The following is a 17,638-nucleotide window of genomic DNA, read 5'->3' on the forward strand; positions in this document are numbered from 1 at the left end:
GAGCTCTCTCCTTCTGCTTTGAATACCCCCCCCCCCCCCCCAAAAGATGCTATTCCCAATACAACACTAAACCTCTGAGCCCACTGGGATGCCTGCAGTAAACCAGTAACTGAGCAAGATAAGCAACAATCAGTCAAACAGCTCAATATTTGAGCACATCACTGGCTAATCAAAGTCTTTCCCCACAGGAAAGACTGAAACAGAATATGTTCGTCTCCCAGGATAAACCAGGTGTCAGATCGGCTGGATTGTGAAACCAGCTGCAACCGACCGTTATTGTCACTGCTGAGACAGAAAAAAAGCTACTTGAAAAGGAGTTTTTCAAAGCATTATGCTGATATTTCATGTTTTGCAGAAACCTTGGCTCCAAACAATACAAAAAAACAAAAAGTGAAATCAGTCATTTTGTTTCTTTTATTTTTCTCATGTCTTGGAACATTTGGGGCAAAACTATTACTTAGAAAAAACAATTGTGCTAGAATGCTTCAGATTGTGATCTTATTTTTAGAATTTTGTCAGGTTTTCAGGATTTGACTAAAAGCAGCTTGTTTAGAGCATTTGTTTCATGTAATCCATCTGATTTTTAAAGGGTTTTATTCAGATTTTTAGAGGTTCATCAACCTGCCGTAGAGGAACATAATTCAGCTGAAGTTAAAAGAACCAAAAGGGAACCATGAAATGTGCAATATTCTCCAAAACACACATACGTACTGTGCCACAATTAAACAAAATCCGAGACAGCTGGCACCTCTCATTCACCTAACATCTTCTCCCTCCACCATCCCACAGAGGAAGAGTTACACCCTTTTTGTTCCCCCACCATCCCACCTCTTCTGTAGGTATTCATTTCCAATTATCTCAAATGTTAAATCTGCATTGGGGCTTAGTCTCTGAATATTTCATATCGCTCATTAAGCACAAGTTGAGCCACCTTTACTGTTGCTGCTACAGCTCTGCATGAGTTTTCCTTCTAAAATAACAGCTCTTTATGTTGCATGGTCTGTGAATTCAGATGTTTAACAGTCACTTTAAAGAGCACTGCTAAAGGTAGAATCAGCTAACTGCTGATCCGCCTTGGAAAAAGTGCAATTTTTTGTAATGCAGAGCATTTGCATGAATGCAGGTTTTCTTGTCTTCAGTGAACACGTGGTTGCACACAGTATCATTTATCTTGGTATTTCATTATGGCTTGTTTTATGTTAAGGTGTTTAATATAATCCAATTGAGTTAGATAGAGCTGAAAAGTTACAAAAGCTTGATTTGTATAATGCATAAGTACCAGATATTCAGACAATAAAGGGCTTTGTGCGCTACATCTCAAAATCCCATGACAAAAATAATACAAGGAGAAAAGTAATTCAGTTGTACCATCAAAGAAAAAAAAAAGTAGCAATAATGGGGAAATTTCCATGATTAAAACTGACTTTAGTCCCACAGCAGTACAGTTAGTTGTCCTTCATGAGGAAAAGACAGTGAAAAAATATCCATTTTGTTAAATAGAGCTCTGAATGAGCCATTAGCACATAATTGAGGCCATGAATAGAAGTTTAATGAATGGAAAATTATCAATCATTAACCCACCCTAATCAGTCATTTATTCCGTAATAAGACACAAATCTTGATTGTGTTGCATAGTATAATATATGACAAACGTAGCTGTTGTTGGCATGACAAACAACACTGATTGATCAAATCTACATCTTCATTCTACAATACACACAACACACAGCATGATGGAAAGGGGGTTGGCATTGGAAGTTGTTTTTTCCTACCTTATTTTGCATTTGTAGTCCTCCTCCTCACATTAATAAAGTGAGACACATTCATACCTGGGAGCAACCCAGTAAAACCACAGGCTTACACTGTTTACCACTTACCAACTCCACTAGAGCAATTGGGGGTTAATTGCCGTGCTCAAGGGCACCAGAGTGGTAGCTGCTGAGGTAGGAGGGACCATTACTCATTCAGCAATGAGGTTTTCCCAAAAGGAGTAGAGATTCAAACTGGCAGTTCTTCCAAACAGAGGCAAACTTCACCAAGCTTTAGGCTACATTCACTTCTACAGGGATGTATAAATTAAATACATGCAATATCCCACCCATAACCGTATCTCTAAGACATCTAAAGCAAAATTAGAAAATTATGTATTACACAAAAGTTTTGTTCTATAAAACCCTTTCAATACCAGTGATTGTTCAATTATGGCATAGTTTGGAGGGTTGTATCTTTTTATTGCCAACATAATTACCAACACAACACAGCCAACACACCCAAAACTGTAAAGAAAATTAAACATCGCGTATGCTAGTGCTAACGTTAGCTGCTTCCATTAGCATGCCCAGCTAGCAAGCTAACCCCCTCAAGTAGTAACAGCGTTACCTCCAAGGTAAAAAGCGTACAAAATTATTATGTAGGGTTATAAGTTACTTTAAAAAAGTCTCTATTGGGGACTGACACATCCACTGTGTGGGAACCACTACGGCTATTATATTAGAGTTTAAGCTAATGTTAGCGACTCCGTCCGGCTCAGTATGGGCAAGTTTACATTTCAGCAACCAGCAGCCCCAGATAAAGTCTTTATCAAAAATAGTGTTACGTCTCCCAAACTCAGTCAGGTAGTTCTTATCTTAAAAACCTTTTTTTTCCTGCAAAAGTTTAACATACTATTATTAACAATAAAGCAAAAAATGTAACCTCTGTGTTGCTTGTCTGATTATGTTTTTCTATAGTAAGGAAACAGGGCTATGTTAGAACATAACAACATAAAAATGCCATTTTAATCTATAATACTGTACTATAGTAGTAGGGCTGACTATTTTTTGGTTTACTGCTATACAAAAACAAAGCTGCTCCTGTGTTTCTGATTATCTTTATTTCTGATTATTTCTGATGATCTGATACATGATTATCAGTTGGTGAGGATAATGACTTTTTGCCTAGGACATGTAGTTTTAGGCCCGGACCTTTAGCTTGATGTTCTGTGCAGTATGTAGACATCAACTGCATATTTAAGGCCCTTTTACATTGTTCCATTTTTCAAATGAGTCAGTTGGGAACATTAAAGGTCAGCTGGGGATGCAATTTTCAACCGACTCCCGGTTTTAGCGTAATTTAGCTAGCTAGTCACAGTTAAAACAAAATCTGTCATGTGCAGTAGTCCTTTCAACTGGTAAAATCAGCGGATGTTGGCTAGAAATGAGAAGCCTGCTTTCTGAACATAGCCAATATAAAATGTTAAATCAATTAATCCACAGACATGGTATTTTTCCACATTTTTCTCTTCTTTTGATTGAGCATCAGCTACGGATCTCCCAAGTGTTGTTGTTTTTTTTTTAATGACACACTCTAAATTCACACACAAGGACACACACAAGTCAACATCCACTACACACAGAAAGTGTCACACACTTCCCATCACAGCATCTAAACCGGTGTCTCAGTAAAGAACACCTGACTTTGTTCTAGTCCCGCTCACTTGCCGCCGCTTCAAAGGCATCATTAGATTAAAGAGAGCGAGGATACCTTTGCTTTTTCATCACTTCAGCACTCGGCCTGCTCTGCTCACATCACCTGCTGGAATTTGAATGAGACAGATCTAGATGAGAAGAATTGTTGAAGAGGAGTCAGAATATATGGAATTCATATATCTGTGTTTATGTGTTTTGGCCACATCCTGCTGTAGATAGATCCAGATTTGAGGGAATAAACAGCTGTAAAGTTTTGCCCCTAGATGTCTTCCTCGTTGAATTGCAGCACCTTTGCCCCATGTACTTTTATTTTTTTTGTAAGAATTGTTACCTGGATTGAACTTATTTATTTGTACCAGTTTTTTTTACGCTTTTTCAAAATTTTTCACTAAGTTTGTTAGTTTTGTTCTAATGTAAAGACGCTAATGAGAGTTTATCTTCTTCAAAAGTCTGTAAATGTCAAATCCATCAAAGGGATAGTTGAAGTCATCTTGGGAAATACACTTATTAGCTTTCTTGCTGTAAGGTAGCTGAGAAGCTTGAAACAAATATAAACAAACACATATTTACACTTCAGCTATATTAAACCAACAAGATATATCATTTTAATTAGTGAGATTTAGAGGTGCTGTTTGACACATTTTGTATCCTTTGGACAGAGCCAGGCTAGGTTTTCCCATTTCCAGTCTATATGTTAAGCTAGGTTAACAGGCTGCTGGCTGTGGTTTCATATTTAACTGATGACCATGAGAGTGGCATCAACAGCAGTGACTTTATCCATCTAGCATGTATCAGTACAGCATGTAATATACAATGCAATGCATCTGAAATAAAATCTATAAAAACATTAGAAATGTTTTTTTTTCCATCTTGAGAGAGAGGGAAGTGGATTTTCTGTGTTCACTTTATAGTTATGGAACATTGAAGCCAAGGCAGTGGTCCTTTGAATAGGCTTATTCCATATTCTATAGAGTTACAGTGGTATTCGCTTTTTATATTATGTCTTGAAAGCAACATAAGCCTCAACGCCTTAGCATTAAGCTATGTATTTTGGTCATGCCATTGTGGTTCATACTTGTATGGAACTCTGAGCCTATTCCAGCATGGGTTACCACATGATACCACTGGTGTGTAACAGATCAACATTTAAAATACATTCAATTATCTTTGCTATGCACATTGGGATTAATCATTTATAATACTAGGTTGACTGCAACGAATTATTCCTCAGTTCCTGTGCCACTTCTGTCACATAGATAGAACTGTTTGGATATTATACAGGGAGATGGGTGGCTTTGAGAAAAGTGGTTGCAGTGCTTACCTGATTTAATATTATTCATAAAGGCCCTGGCGATGGGGATGCCAGCCTGATGTCTCTCATTAATTCTTCAGTTCAGTGAGCTGTGGACAGACACAGCAGATTGACAGGGGATGAGGAGACTTCACCAGCATCTCCTCAATGCTTTGAAATGGGAGTAGAGTTAAGCTTTGATGCCTCCTATTGCTAAATGGACATGCGCTCCCTTCCATATACACACCCTCCCTGCACCCGTATCCCACCCCCCACACACACACTGTCAGTCTGTCCTCCCAGTTTGAATACATGAATACTGTAAACTGTAGCGACAGGGCAAATTACTATGTGTGCTATCAAGCCACAAAACATCAAATGCTTTTAAGACTTTCTGTGAGTGTGAATATGGAGATCAGGAGGCTTGATTTGGTACAGCCTGGAGGCAGGTGTGGTAGTTTTTGAGATATGACAATCATTGCAGTTTCTGTTTAATTCTCCCATGAGTTCAATTAACAATCATTTTCTATAGCTGTGGCTGATTGCACAGTATTGATCAGCAGCAGCACTTACCCCAAGGTTTTTCCAACGTTATGTTATCTTACATATACAGCCTTGGTGCCTTTTCATGTATTCCTTGCCTGACACCACACACATAAGTAGGGATCACGTGTTGTTCTCTGCAGGAAACTACACATTTTCCTCATAAAGAGCACATTTTCCATTTTAGATCAGGGAGATGCAAGTGTTGCTCCCTTACCTCCTAAATTCAAACATGTAAACCACTGGCCCCAGCATGTATAATGTATGATGTAATGGAAACACAACCATCTCTCACTGCTGACTGAGCCACGTTCAAACTGAATCACTGACAACTTTGGAGCTCTGTGTGTTTAACAATAAGAAGAGGGGAGGATAACAGAAACAAGACATGACTGATATGGATTTTGTCAGTCAAGTTTTTATATTGCAGGTCAACAGGCACAATGTGTCCACTCTGAACAGAGGCACTGAATAAGGTCAATGTATGGAGGATGTCTATTGAATGTCAACATATTTAGGCACAGTGATGCTTAGGGCTAGATACTGACATAAGCATGCTAACATGGTCACAATGACAAAGCTAACATACTGATGTTTAGAAGGTACAATGTATACCATGTTAACCCTTTTAGTTCTATTTGTTAGCATGCTAATATTTGTTAATTAGCACTAAACAAGACTAATTTGAAGGCAGTTAGTTTTGCAGGTATTTGGTAAGTTTGATCTCATCATTGCGCTAAATGAAAGGTCAGGAGACCATTTAGTTATTACAATTCATCCTGAGAGGGACATGGATTTTTGTAACAAACTTCATCGCAATTTGTCCATTTGTTGTTGAGATATATCACTCAAAACCACAGCCTCATGGTGGCGCTAGATAAAAAATCAGGGGATTGCCAAATCTAAATATCTAATATCAAAATATCTCAACATCTACGAGTAAGTTTGGCCTGCTAGTAGTTGCAGATTAAAAGTCAGGGGCACCGTGCATATATGTTCCAAATTTCATGGCAATCCATCAAATAGTTGTTGCAATATTGTTGTCCAGGACCAAAGGGGTGGAACTACATCCCAACTGTAGCTAGGTATCCATCCAAATTTTAACTGAATTTTGAGAGAATCTGGAAAAAAAAAACAACCAAAAAAACATAAGCAAATTTATGCATGTTTCCATCCACTACTTTTATACGAATATTAGGGGTTGTTGCTTCAAGATAAACAGTTGGTGGCACTAATTCTCCAGTCATGTCATAAAGACAGAAAGTAAGAAGAATAAAAGAGAGCCAGTCAAACCTCAAAACTGTGAAAACAATGTAGAAAACATGATGAAAATTTGGCATTTAGATTTTTTCATGTATTAAAATAAATAATGTTACAAACTCTTCAGAGTGCTACACAGATTTGTTTTGTCTGCCACTCTTTATTGTCTGTTCAGTGGACTAGAAGCTCCAGTTGAAGTTTAGTATTATAACATTATTTGCTAAGTCTGTTTCAATTGCACTCTGGCGCATTTTGCTTTTATTGATACACCCAACCTTTCCACATCAGCCAAGCCTAAACTCTTTTGCAAGATTTTGAGATTTTTTCGAATTTTTGGTGTTTCCAGTCTGGTTTTTTATGCACATATTGAAAAATCATATTAAAAACAGGTGACTGGAAACAGTCACCTGTTTGCGCATGCGTGCGGACTGTCCTATATGCGCAGCAACAGTCACCTATTGAGACAGTTGGAATTGTCTGACACTGAGACTAAAAGCTGTTCAACTCTTATAAGCTGGAGCATAATGCCTGAAATCACTGTAAATGTAGTGTAGGTCAGTTGTTGCAAAATACTTTTTAGTATTTGAGTTTAGCAGTACCATTGAACTTTGTTACAAACATATACAATACACCTATTGCCATCCTCCATTAATATGGTGACATGTGAAAGTAAACATGTTCAAGTCACCAATGACAAAAGACAAAATGTTTTCTATGGTAATTACTGACTACAAGAGAAATCTTTCTTAATCTTATTTTTTATTATTGTTTTATTATTGTTATATTACAAATATCACAATCAACAAATACTGAAGTCAAGGCCTACTCAATGAACTTTACACTGAAAAGCAGCAGGGTTTGGTTTGAAAGGCTGCAACATGATACATTTTCCTTGACAGCGCCTTGAAAAGTGTTGGCCTTTCAAAGCCAGCCTCTTAATGTGAAACATTTATTGATGGACCATAAAAATTAATTTACAATAAATAGAAAAGTAAACAATATAAATATGAATATATTTAACATTTAACATTTTTAACATAATTCACATACATAGTAAGGGCTGAAGTTTGAGTCAAGGGTGATTCAGTTACCCAGTCTTTCAAAAACAGTAAGACTGTAAGTTGAGGTAAAACTGTTTAATGAAGGCCTCCCAGCCTATGACTAACATAAGCCTTTGAGATGGCATATTGATGTTTTCAGTGCTTAAAATTGAGTGCTCTTAATTTTTCAGACAACTCTGACCCAAGTGAAATTATCAACACAATGAAAAAAGTGTTTTAAGATGAGGAGTTGCTTTCCTTCAGGGATTTCACAGTTTCTCATTTCTCTCTGTGCTAGACTGGCAAACAATGTGAGCTACAGTACAATCAAATAGTGTCAACTCTGACCTTGATGGTTTGGAGATACAAACATAAATAAGAAATTACAATAAAATGTTTAGAGTACATCGACATTCAGTGTAAAAATTTCCTTAAAAAAAGTTACTAGGTTTACAAAGTGTGAAAAATACTGTATTTCCCCATTATAAAAAACGCCGCCTTGAACGAGGCAAGTGAAGTCGCTTCATATGCAATGAAATAGAAGAAAGGAGAGTATGAAAACACAATACATTGTATACATGAAATTAATGTGTTGGTTCCTTTTTTGTGTGAATCTGTTTGAACCAGCGTGCTACCACACTCATGTGCTTTCAGAGGCTAATGCATTACCATTGTAAAAACAGTTAAAAGTCATTTTTTGAATGGCTGATGTCTTGTAATGATAGCGCTGGAGAAATGTTCAAACATTCTTATAGTGATAGTTACAAAGTTGATTCAGGAATGCTACAGATGTCTCCGGCAGTGACATCATAATTTAATTTCACAAACTGACACTTTTTTAAACAAAGCAGTAGTTCCTGAAATGCAGGCTACCTGATATTCAAGTGTACAGTACTTAATAAGCAGTACTTTATGTGTCCGTTAGACAGTTGTGACAGAAAGGAAGGCGTTGTGTACTTTAGAACCCTCAGGAACTCTGGCCCCATGGCTCATCAACTCCTGGATGGTCATCCAGTTGTCAAGGATCTTTTTGTTTCGTTTCTTCATCATCTTTTTGTGACTGAGCTCTAAGATATTGATCTCCTTCCTGCCCTCAGCTCCACTGGCTGGTCCCTCCTTTAGACACTCCAGGCGGCTCTTTTGCATGAACTCCCTCCTCTTCTTCTGCTCCCTGGCCCGTGCCAAGTGCTGCTTCCTCTCCTCTTTGCTCCAGTAGCGGCCCATCTTCATCTCACTCATGGCATCATCATCTGTGGTCATACCCCCACTCCTCTCCTCTCGGATCCTTAGCGCCCGCTCCCTCAGGATGCGATCACGAGCAGGCCTCCGGGCCACGTAGCGTGTGCCGTCAGCGCGGACTTTGACCTTCCACTCTAGACGGGGTTCCCCAGGGCGTCCGTTCCTGTGCACAGGATCTCGACAGACGCTGAGCAGACTCAGCTGGCTCTGGGAATACTCCAGGGATGAGTGCTGTTGTAGCAGATGCATGTAGCTCTGCAACACAGAGAACACTGTTAGAAGAACTGTCATCAGAGGAGCCTTACTCAAGGGCAAATCAATGTTTCTTTGGCACGTCTCTTCTTGATGATACATACCTGGAGTTGCCTTGATCCCGCTTGGCCTTGATAAGGGGTTGTTTGATATGAACACCCGTAGTCAAGCCCACTCCTTGAATCTCTGGTCCTGCCTTTCTTCTCACACCTCTCATCATCTGCAGGTAAGGCAGGGTCTGACTCAGACCTGGAAGGGTTGCTCTGGTCTGGGCTGCTAGAGATAATGGGGCCTGGGTCTGCTGGTCTGCTACGACTGGGTGTACTCTGGGGCTTGGGGATAGGGATGGGGCTGGAGGGTGTGGAAGACGCCACTCTGAGGTTTTTCTGGTTGGTGATGCTGATGTGTCTCTGCAGAGAGTGGTCAGGAGATCTCTCCATACCTAACGGTGTTGACCGTGCACTCTCCGCTGTGTTGTAGGCACTGGAGCTGTCCTTCTCTCTGATCTTATCATTGTCCAACCTCTCTGGGTGTTCGTGGATGTCGGCCAGCCTGCCTTGCCGCTTGTGTCCGTCTTTGGGGCTCCGTCCTGGTGAGCAGGATGCAGACTGTGAGGGGTCCAGCTGGTGAGTCTGGCGGAGCTGATGTGCTTGCATGATGTTCTGACACTCCAGCTCAATGCTGCGCAGTTCCTCATTTAGCATCCTCAACTCTTGCTCCACCCCTCCCCCTCCTCCTACACTATCCACACCATCTCCATGCCCTCCTCCCTGTTCAGTGAGGCTACACTCTATACTGTGTCGAATAGAGTATACCCCACACTCGCCTCCATTCCGGATTTGACACTTGAGCTCCAGAAGTTGCTGGAAGTGATTATCTAAACCTAGGATCCCACCTCCACCATTGCAAATACTGACTATCCCTTCATGGCCTTGGCCTTTGCACAGTGTCCTTTGACTCTGGGTGTCCTGTGGCACTACAGTCCCTCGTCTTGTATGTGGATGCTCTGCCCGCCATCGGTCCCTCAAACAATGGGCCGGGCTCCTCCTGTGAAGTCTGGCCAGTAGGGGTTGGTGCTCCGGACTGTCTGTACTCCGCCCAAAGCCACTGTCTTGATTATTGGAGGAACAAGTAGCTGTGTCGGTCGTCATGTCTTCTTCATTTTGATGCTGGTGTGTGAAGAAAGATAAAAACAGATTTATTCAATTGCAAGAGCTTCTTATGTTTGTTGCTGTTAATGACTAGGTTACGCAGTGCATTGTGGAAGGGACAAAATCAGCCAAATATCCCTTGAAATTATCTCCATGTTTGACAATTGTGCACATCACAATTTACATCTAATGCCAACATTTAGTGTCAATGCAGGAAATACCAGTGCCCTATATGTAGTGAGATGGAAAGTGAGGGTGTGGAGGTCACGGGGATCGATGGACGTGTGGCACGTCCAACTTTCATGCATAGCTTACTTGCCAAAGCTGTAATCTTTTCCTAACCTTAACCATACCATAGTTGCCATGTGCAGATATTGTAGAAAGTTAGAACATTTGAAACACTTCTATTGAATGTAATTTTGGATAGTTAGTCTCTCCTTCCTTCTACCCCATCACCTCTCTTCCAGTCTTGTCTTTCCCGGATACCTTTCTGCCTCTTTTTGAACATTTTTGGCTCCTTTGATTTATTTTTCTCAGCTCACGCTCTCACCTCATCTCCTCTGTGAAAGTTATGTTCCTTCTGCTTCCTCCTCTCCTCCAGGATCTCCATCTTCAGCTCTTCCACAAGCTCCTGTTGCTCGTCATCCAGCCATACTTCCTCTGCCAGCTGAAATCACAGTTTCTTGTCAGAAACCTGTCTCTCTCTGAATATGAATGTTTTTGTGTGCAGAAACTCCAGACGATCATGCTGACAGTTGGAAGGAAAGGAATAGGCACCTAGCAGGCAGCTGTTGTTATTTGACATGACATAGGTTGTCAAGAGAGGGCAAGAAGCCTGTGTAGGTGTGCATGCGTGTTTACCTGGATTTCTGGTCTTGTCACCAGTAGTATGATGTTCCTTGCTTCTTCACTTGACAACAAGGTTACGGCTTTCTGTCTGTCTTGCACCTCACAGCCATTTATCTACACATTAAAGACAAGTAAATAGTAGATGGTAATTTTAAGAGGAAGGAAATTGCAGAAAGTCCTAACTACATACCCAAGAAAGTATTACCCAAATTACCCAGCCTGTAATTTTATCATCCATTTAACTGACATGAATGAAAAGATGAGTGTAATACAACTAACCATTGTGCCTTTTTTTTTTGCAAGGTACCCTTTACTTTCTATCCCTCTTTCTGACATTTTTTTCCCTCCCTCCATTAGTTTCTTTTTCACACTCTTCTTTCTCCTCCTATTTCTCTGTCTGCTTTACCGTCTCTCTTTCCTTCTTTCTGCCGTCACTTCTTCCAACCCCAAGCATGCGTAGGAAAGGAATGGGCGGGCTGCACGCTTGGTAGGGGGAGTCAATTGCGTGTGCGTATAGTCCAACCTGACGAGAGTCTGCTCTCACCACACATCCAGACACACAATTAACTGTTTTTTGACAGGTGGCGTTCATCTTTTCCTCACTAAAGTAATGGGGCTGTCAGAAGAAGATAATAGGGCCAGGAGCACAGCAGACTCTGCTCCCCACAATCATTCACACTACTGGGAAACAGAAACACTACAGTGAGAGAATGGAGGTACTCAAACACAGTGTCTCAAATCGTGTTCTTCCGTACTCACACTATTTTGAGCGCATAAGTGTGTTCGCACTGACAAATATGGCAACAAGCAGTGTTCTATGAGTAACTGGATCATGTAGTTATGACAGTCAAAAAGTTGAGTTTGAAGCACTGGACACTTCCCACCCTCATTCATTGCCATCCTGGCAACGTAGCGTAAGGGAGGGACCACCAATGTATTTTCAAACTTGTGAAAATGGCAGCTGAGAAAGGAGAACATGTCATCGGCTCTGATGGTGGGCCTAATTTCCATGTCGCGTGAAATAGGGGGCACAAACAAAAAAATAAAAAAGTCATTTTTAAACAAGCCAGCAGATATTTTAGCGGTTGACAATCGTGGTCAGATGATGTCATTTCCAGTAAGTGCACAACGGCCGTGTGAAATTCACACACTGCACCAGTAAGTACATAGTGTTAACAATGTACCACATGGAAGTGTAGTAACGGATGTATCCGAATTGAGACACAGAGAAAGCACGATATACAATCAATATGTAGGAGAGGTAATGTTGGTACACTGTTGTTCAGACCGGAGGCAAGCTGACCTTTCGCTTACTAAGAGGACTTAACAATAAAAGTACATCAAAATTTATTTTAGATGTGTCTTTTTTTTATCCATCATGCTTACATTTTGAAAATAATCAATTTCTCAGATAATCTCCTTTACATAAACTAACCAGCATAAATAAGAAGTGAACTTTTTTTGTGAATGTCATTGCTCAGGGTTTCACTATATTGTTGTACTAGGTGGTAATCCAGTGACCCATATTATTTGTGGACAATAAGTATCTTACATCAATATGCTTTACTGCACAATCAAGCTCAACAATTTCTTTTGATTCACTTTGTCTTAGTTTGTGATGCTTACTTTGGTTTTGTATTACACCTTAGTTTTATTCAGTTTTATTTTTTTAACCCTTCTGTTTCGAAAGAAATTCAAACTTTACATTCATCTTTATAGGGATAACGCATATTTTGGATGCATGTGTAATGACTTTACATTATGTGTTTTTTCTATCTTGACAAAAGGTCAAAAATGATAAATCGATTGTACATGTATAGGTTAAGTGAAGTGCCTTGCAGTACACTGCACACAGAGATACGTTGAGTTTTCACCCCACTGTATCAGGTTGCTACATCATGCCTACAACTAGGACTGCAACTAACGATTATTTTCATTTTTGAATAATCTGCAGATTATGTTTTTGATTAATCATTTGGTCTATAAACTAAGTGTAATTATGAGTCTACGGTTATGTTTTTGAATGTCTTGTTGTCTGACAAACAGTCAAAAACCCAAAGATATTCAGTTTATTATCATAAAGTGACCCTCCCCCTACACACACAAACAAGACCACACAACTCTCCACTAAGTGACAGTATCACGAAAGAAAAATACAGAAAACTATTAAATCTACCATCACATGGGTGAGATTTACATTCACATGGGTCTCTGTGTAGAAAACGCAAAAAACAAGGAATGGACAGTTCCTCATTAAGGGACTGTTCACCTCGGTTACGCACACCTGGTGGCAAGTACTGGTAAGCCTGGAGTCAAATGTGCAAATTAACTTTGTTAATTCTGTGTTCCAGTGGGAAAACAATGGGCACTGAAACTATGTTGTGCAGTATCTGTAGTAGACTGGCTAAAGATCCAAGCTAATGTAAAAAGATTAACTTTATATTTCTCAAAGTGTATGTAAGGTAGTACTAGTTTTATCTGTAGGTGTCACGCCATCTCTCCCATAGCCCTATATGCGCAGCAAGTTTAGTGATCTGTATACTGTAAGCAGTGTTATAGCTAAAGCCTCCTAAAGGACGTTACTTAGAAAGAGAGATATCCACAATCTCTGACGCCATAGGTGTTTTTGCATAATGAGACAGAGCAAGACAGAGACAGAGAGCAGTGCTAGAGATGATGTAGTGCCTGGTGTAACTGCGACTAAGAACTTTAATTTCCTAGCAAATCGAGGTGATTAAATATGCATATGCTTGCCTGGAACGGAGACACCAGAAGCTTGGATAGTCTCAAAAAAGATTCTCTAAGAAGCAGAGGATTTAAATGGGTATGTTGTTTCCACACAGAAAAAAAAAAGTATTTATTTTGGGGGGGGTAATAACGAGGTCGATGTCAAAGATAACATCCTGCCAGTAATATGAAGAACTCTAAGGGTTAAAACTAGACAGTGAGAAGGAAGACAGATTACAATCCATATGAGTTCATACTGTAACCTGGTGTGAATGTGCTTTGGTCACTGCGATGAAAATACAAACCTGAAGAATACGATCTCCTTCCTTGATGCGCCCATCTCTCGCTGCTATACTGTTTGGCTCCACCTGCACAAAAGAACATGGAAATCAATGCTGGCAGGTGGTCAATGTTTAGCTATGTATTCTCTTTTTTTTGGTTTCACTATGAGAAGATACTTATTCTGTCACTGACAACCTCGTATTTTTCATATGATCCAGGTTGTCTTTTTTTCTTGGTGCCGACATGTACCAGTGCTTCTCATTTATCCTGAGTTTAGTAGCTGGTGACTGACACTGACTGAGGTATCATGTAAGTCCTTGACATTATATGAAAGAGTGTAGCTGTCATATAGGAAGCGTGAGTGAAAAAAGAGAGACGACTAAAGTCATTAAAGTCGCAATTGTTTATGGTGCAGACATGATTCTGTTCTAGTTGAATGAAACAACATCTCACATGTTTGAAACTGCATCTCACTGGATATGCATATAAGCCACAACAACACTACAGGCCCTCAACAATCATTTGATAAACTTTGTTGTTTTTTTGCATTGAGATACCAACATGTGGGGGGTAAAAGATCTTAGTGGAAATGAAGAAAAAAAATCACACACTTCCCAAAGTCACAACAAGACTATCCATACATACATTTTAATGAGGGAAATTAGCATTTTGATCCTTTCAAAACATACAAAAATAGATGTGTTCTGCTGGTGGGAGACTGCTTTCACAGTCTGTTGAGGTTCAGGAGGTGCTGGTGTTGTTTGTGGTTTTGCATTCAGAGACTTTGTGCGGTTCAAGAAAAACAGGTAAGAAACCAGGGGAATAGGTGGCAGAGTTCACAGATTTATATACAAGTACATTTTATAAAGGCTGAAAGGAGCTAAATATACTGCATGTCTTTGTAATTCCGCCATTTATACCTTTATGGCTGATTTCTAATCCTCATAGCAGCTCTTACTTGTCACACCCTTTGTGTTCGTAATGGGATTGAAATTGCACCTGCAGTCAGATTTAACATTTTTCTGATTCAATTTGTTGTGTTTAAAGACCTCATAATTCCACCATTCATTCAGGTTTATCTCAAAAAGTGCAATATTTAGTTTTTGAATTTTAAAAAGAATCTCTGTGCAGTGTGTTCCCTCTTTGTTTTGTGTGTTTGGTATTCAGAGGGGTACACTAAAAGGGAGAATGTGTCATCTAACATACTGTGGTGGGGGAAAGAGAAGGCTGTCGCTCAAAGCTAATTAAAAGCCTCGATTAAAACACGTTAAAGGAGGAGGAATGAGAATGGCAGGACGGGAATCACATTTCAAACCTGACTTCCTCTTTGGCCATGCGTGGCTCATTCTCAGTTGATATTTGACTGGCAAACATTTTTCTCTCTTTCCTCCCTAATTCAGTTCGACTTGCTCTCCACATCAGTATGTAAAGATGAGAATTCAAATGGGATTTCATGCCATCTTTTTAATAACTTCCTGCTCCAAAGGAAACAGACTGTTGGGCCCTTAGTCCTATCAGACTTTGTCGGGGAGAGGTTCAGGGCTTCTCGAATTCATAGCATTTTATTTTACAGAACAGTGATTGTGTGGCAGGAGGAACCAATTACCATCAAGTCCTCAAAAGAAAACTGTTAAATGTGCCAACAAGGTGTAACTGTTTTTTTCTGCTCCTACCTGGCTGACATAGATGCTAGTGTCCTCATCATCGTCGGTCCTGTAGCACAGTGTCAGGCCAAGCTTCTCCTGGCTGTTCTGCCTACACAGTTCCACCTCCTGTTACACAAACAAACCAGTAATGTTTATAATGTTATGCCTGATATGAGCCTACATTTTTTTCCAGTGGATTGGATGGATTCCAAAATCATATCATCTGAAGCCTGGGATACATTTCTGTATTGCAGATGAATTGATATCACTCTTGGAAGGTCCAACTTGATATTTATGGTCTTCATTACCATTTTAGTCACTTTGGGAATGTTTTGTTATCCCACCTTAATAAGTGAGTGAAACTGATTTAGGCAAAGGGGATCTATGTTCTTTTTCTGCTGATGCACAATATCTCTCATGCTCTCCTTTTTACACATATACACACATTAATTCTACAGGTATGATGACTGTTGCATAATGCATCCCCAAGCCCCTAACCCTAACCTTCACATAAAAACATATAAACTACTACAAATGCAACTATATATGAATAAATCAAGCTATATTTGCCAGGAGTGGATAATGGAGGAGAAACAAAATAATTATTTACATTGAAGTGAACGTTTAGCAGATACATTCAAAATACATTTTTTTACTTTATGTTGATTAAAAATGTTAATTAGAGAAGCATTATTTCTTAATATTACTGTTAATATTACACTTGTGCAAGAGAAAGGGCATTAAACCTGCATTAACTGATTTTTTTTGACCACTTAGGGGCAGCCCAACAAGCTCTAAACACACCATTGAGGTACGAACAACTTATAATGTTGATGGGTATGGTGAATGTGTTAGCAACAGCTGCCTATTTGCACCTCCAGCAAGAATGTAGCAACATTAGTGTCCATTTGGACTCCAATATTCACTCTTGTTATTCTAACAACTCTTGAGTGTATGGACGAATTACTGAACAGGCCTACTGGGCACAGGCCCCGGGGCCCTGGGTCAGGGCCTCTGTTTGAAGTAACTGTTAACATTTCTTGTTGGGAAATCAATCAAACGACTACAAATAGATGCAAAATGACCACAGAGAGATACAAAACTATCACAGGGATACAAAATAATCAAAAAGACACAGGAATTAACCAAAATAAACACAAAACTAGCACAAAGAGAAACAAAACATGTACAAAGAGATGCAAAACGACCACAAAGGAACCCAAAACTAACAATAAAACTGAAACAATTAGCTTAAAATGACTAATGTTCTGTAGTGCTGAGGAGAAGTCCGTTATATGTAGTCATTTTTTGTAATTTTTAATATAAAAATATTAATTTGTGCACCTTTAAGGATAACTAAAAGATGAATTTGGAAACCCTATCTTTGGAAACCCTATCCTAGCACCTAAATTCTGCAATTTAGGTGCTACCAAAAGCTGCCATTTGGAAATCAGATTATCAGCGATGAAGGTTTCTAATCAAGTATGCAGCACATACACATAGACTGAGGAAGCATTCAGTTCCATATCGGTTTAGTCCCCCTGAGTCTTGGTCTACTTGTTCACCTACACACACTCTGCTGCTCCATCTTCCCCCAGATTGAGATTTAGAGCTATAGCAGTCACCACATTACAACTCAACCCAGCCAAATGAATGTGCACACACACACACACACACACACACACACACACACACACACACACACACACACACACACACACACACACACACACACACACACACACACACACACACACACACACACACACACAGAGAATAGAGGGCACCACAGCACACTGTAAAGTAAATGATGTAGAGAGAGTACACTTTACTGGCTTTCATAACCTGCAGTATAACACATTCCAGTGCAATGTAAATAAAACACACAAAC

At 39.7% G+C, this 17,638-nt stretch overlaps 1 protein-coding gene across 1 annotated transcript in view; it reads right to left on the reverse strand.

Moving 5' to 3' along the window:
- Positions 1 to 8,522: 8,522 nt before the first annotated feature.
- The window catches only part of pdzrn4 (PDZ domain containing ring finger 4), a 33,789-nt gene continuing 24,673 nt past the window's right edge, over positions 8,523 to 17,638 (reverse strand). The window contains exons 4-9 of the mRNA XM_040149510.1: positions 15,775 to 15,873; positions 14,125 to 14,187; positions 11,105 to 11,206; positions 10,794 to 10,910; positions 9,197 to 10,261; positions 8,523 to 9,095 (exon numbers count right to left, since the gene is read on the reverse strand). Of these exons, the coding sequence (XP_040005444.1) occupies positions 8,523 to 9,095; positions 9,197 to 10,261; positions 10,794 to 10,910; positions 11,105 to 11,206; positions 14,125 to 14,187; positions 15,775 to 15,873 (2,019 nt within the window). The remainder of the gene's footprint in view (positions 9,096 to 9,196; positions 10,262 to 10,793; positions 10,911 to 11,104; positions 11,207 to 14,124; positions 14,188 to 15,774; positions 15,874 to 17,638) is intronic.

The sequence above is a fragment of the Xiphias gladius genome, chromosome 2, assembly GCF_016859285.1.
Source record: "Xiphias gladius isolate SHS-SW01 ecotype Sanya breed wild chromosome 2, ASM1685928v1, whole genome shotgun sequence".
NCBI classification, from domain to species: Eukaryota; Metazoa; Chordata; class Actinopteri; order Istiophoriformes; family Xiphiidae; genus Xiphias; species Xiphias gladius.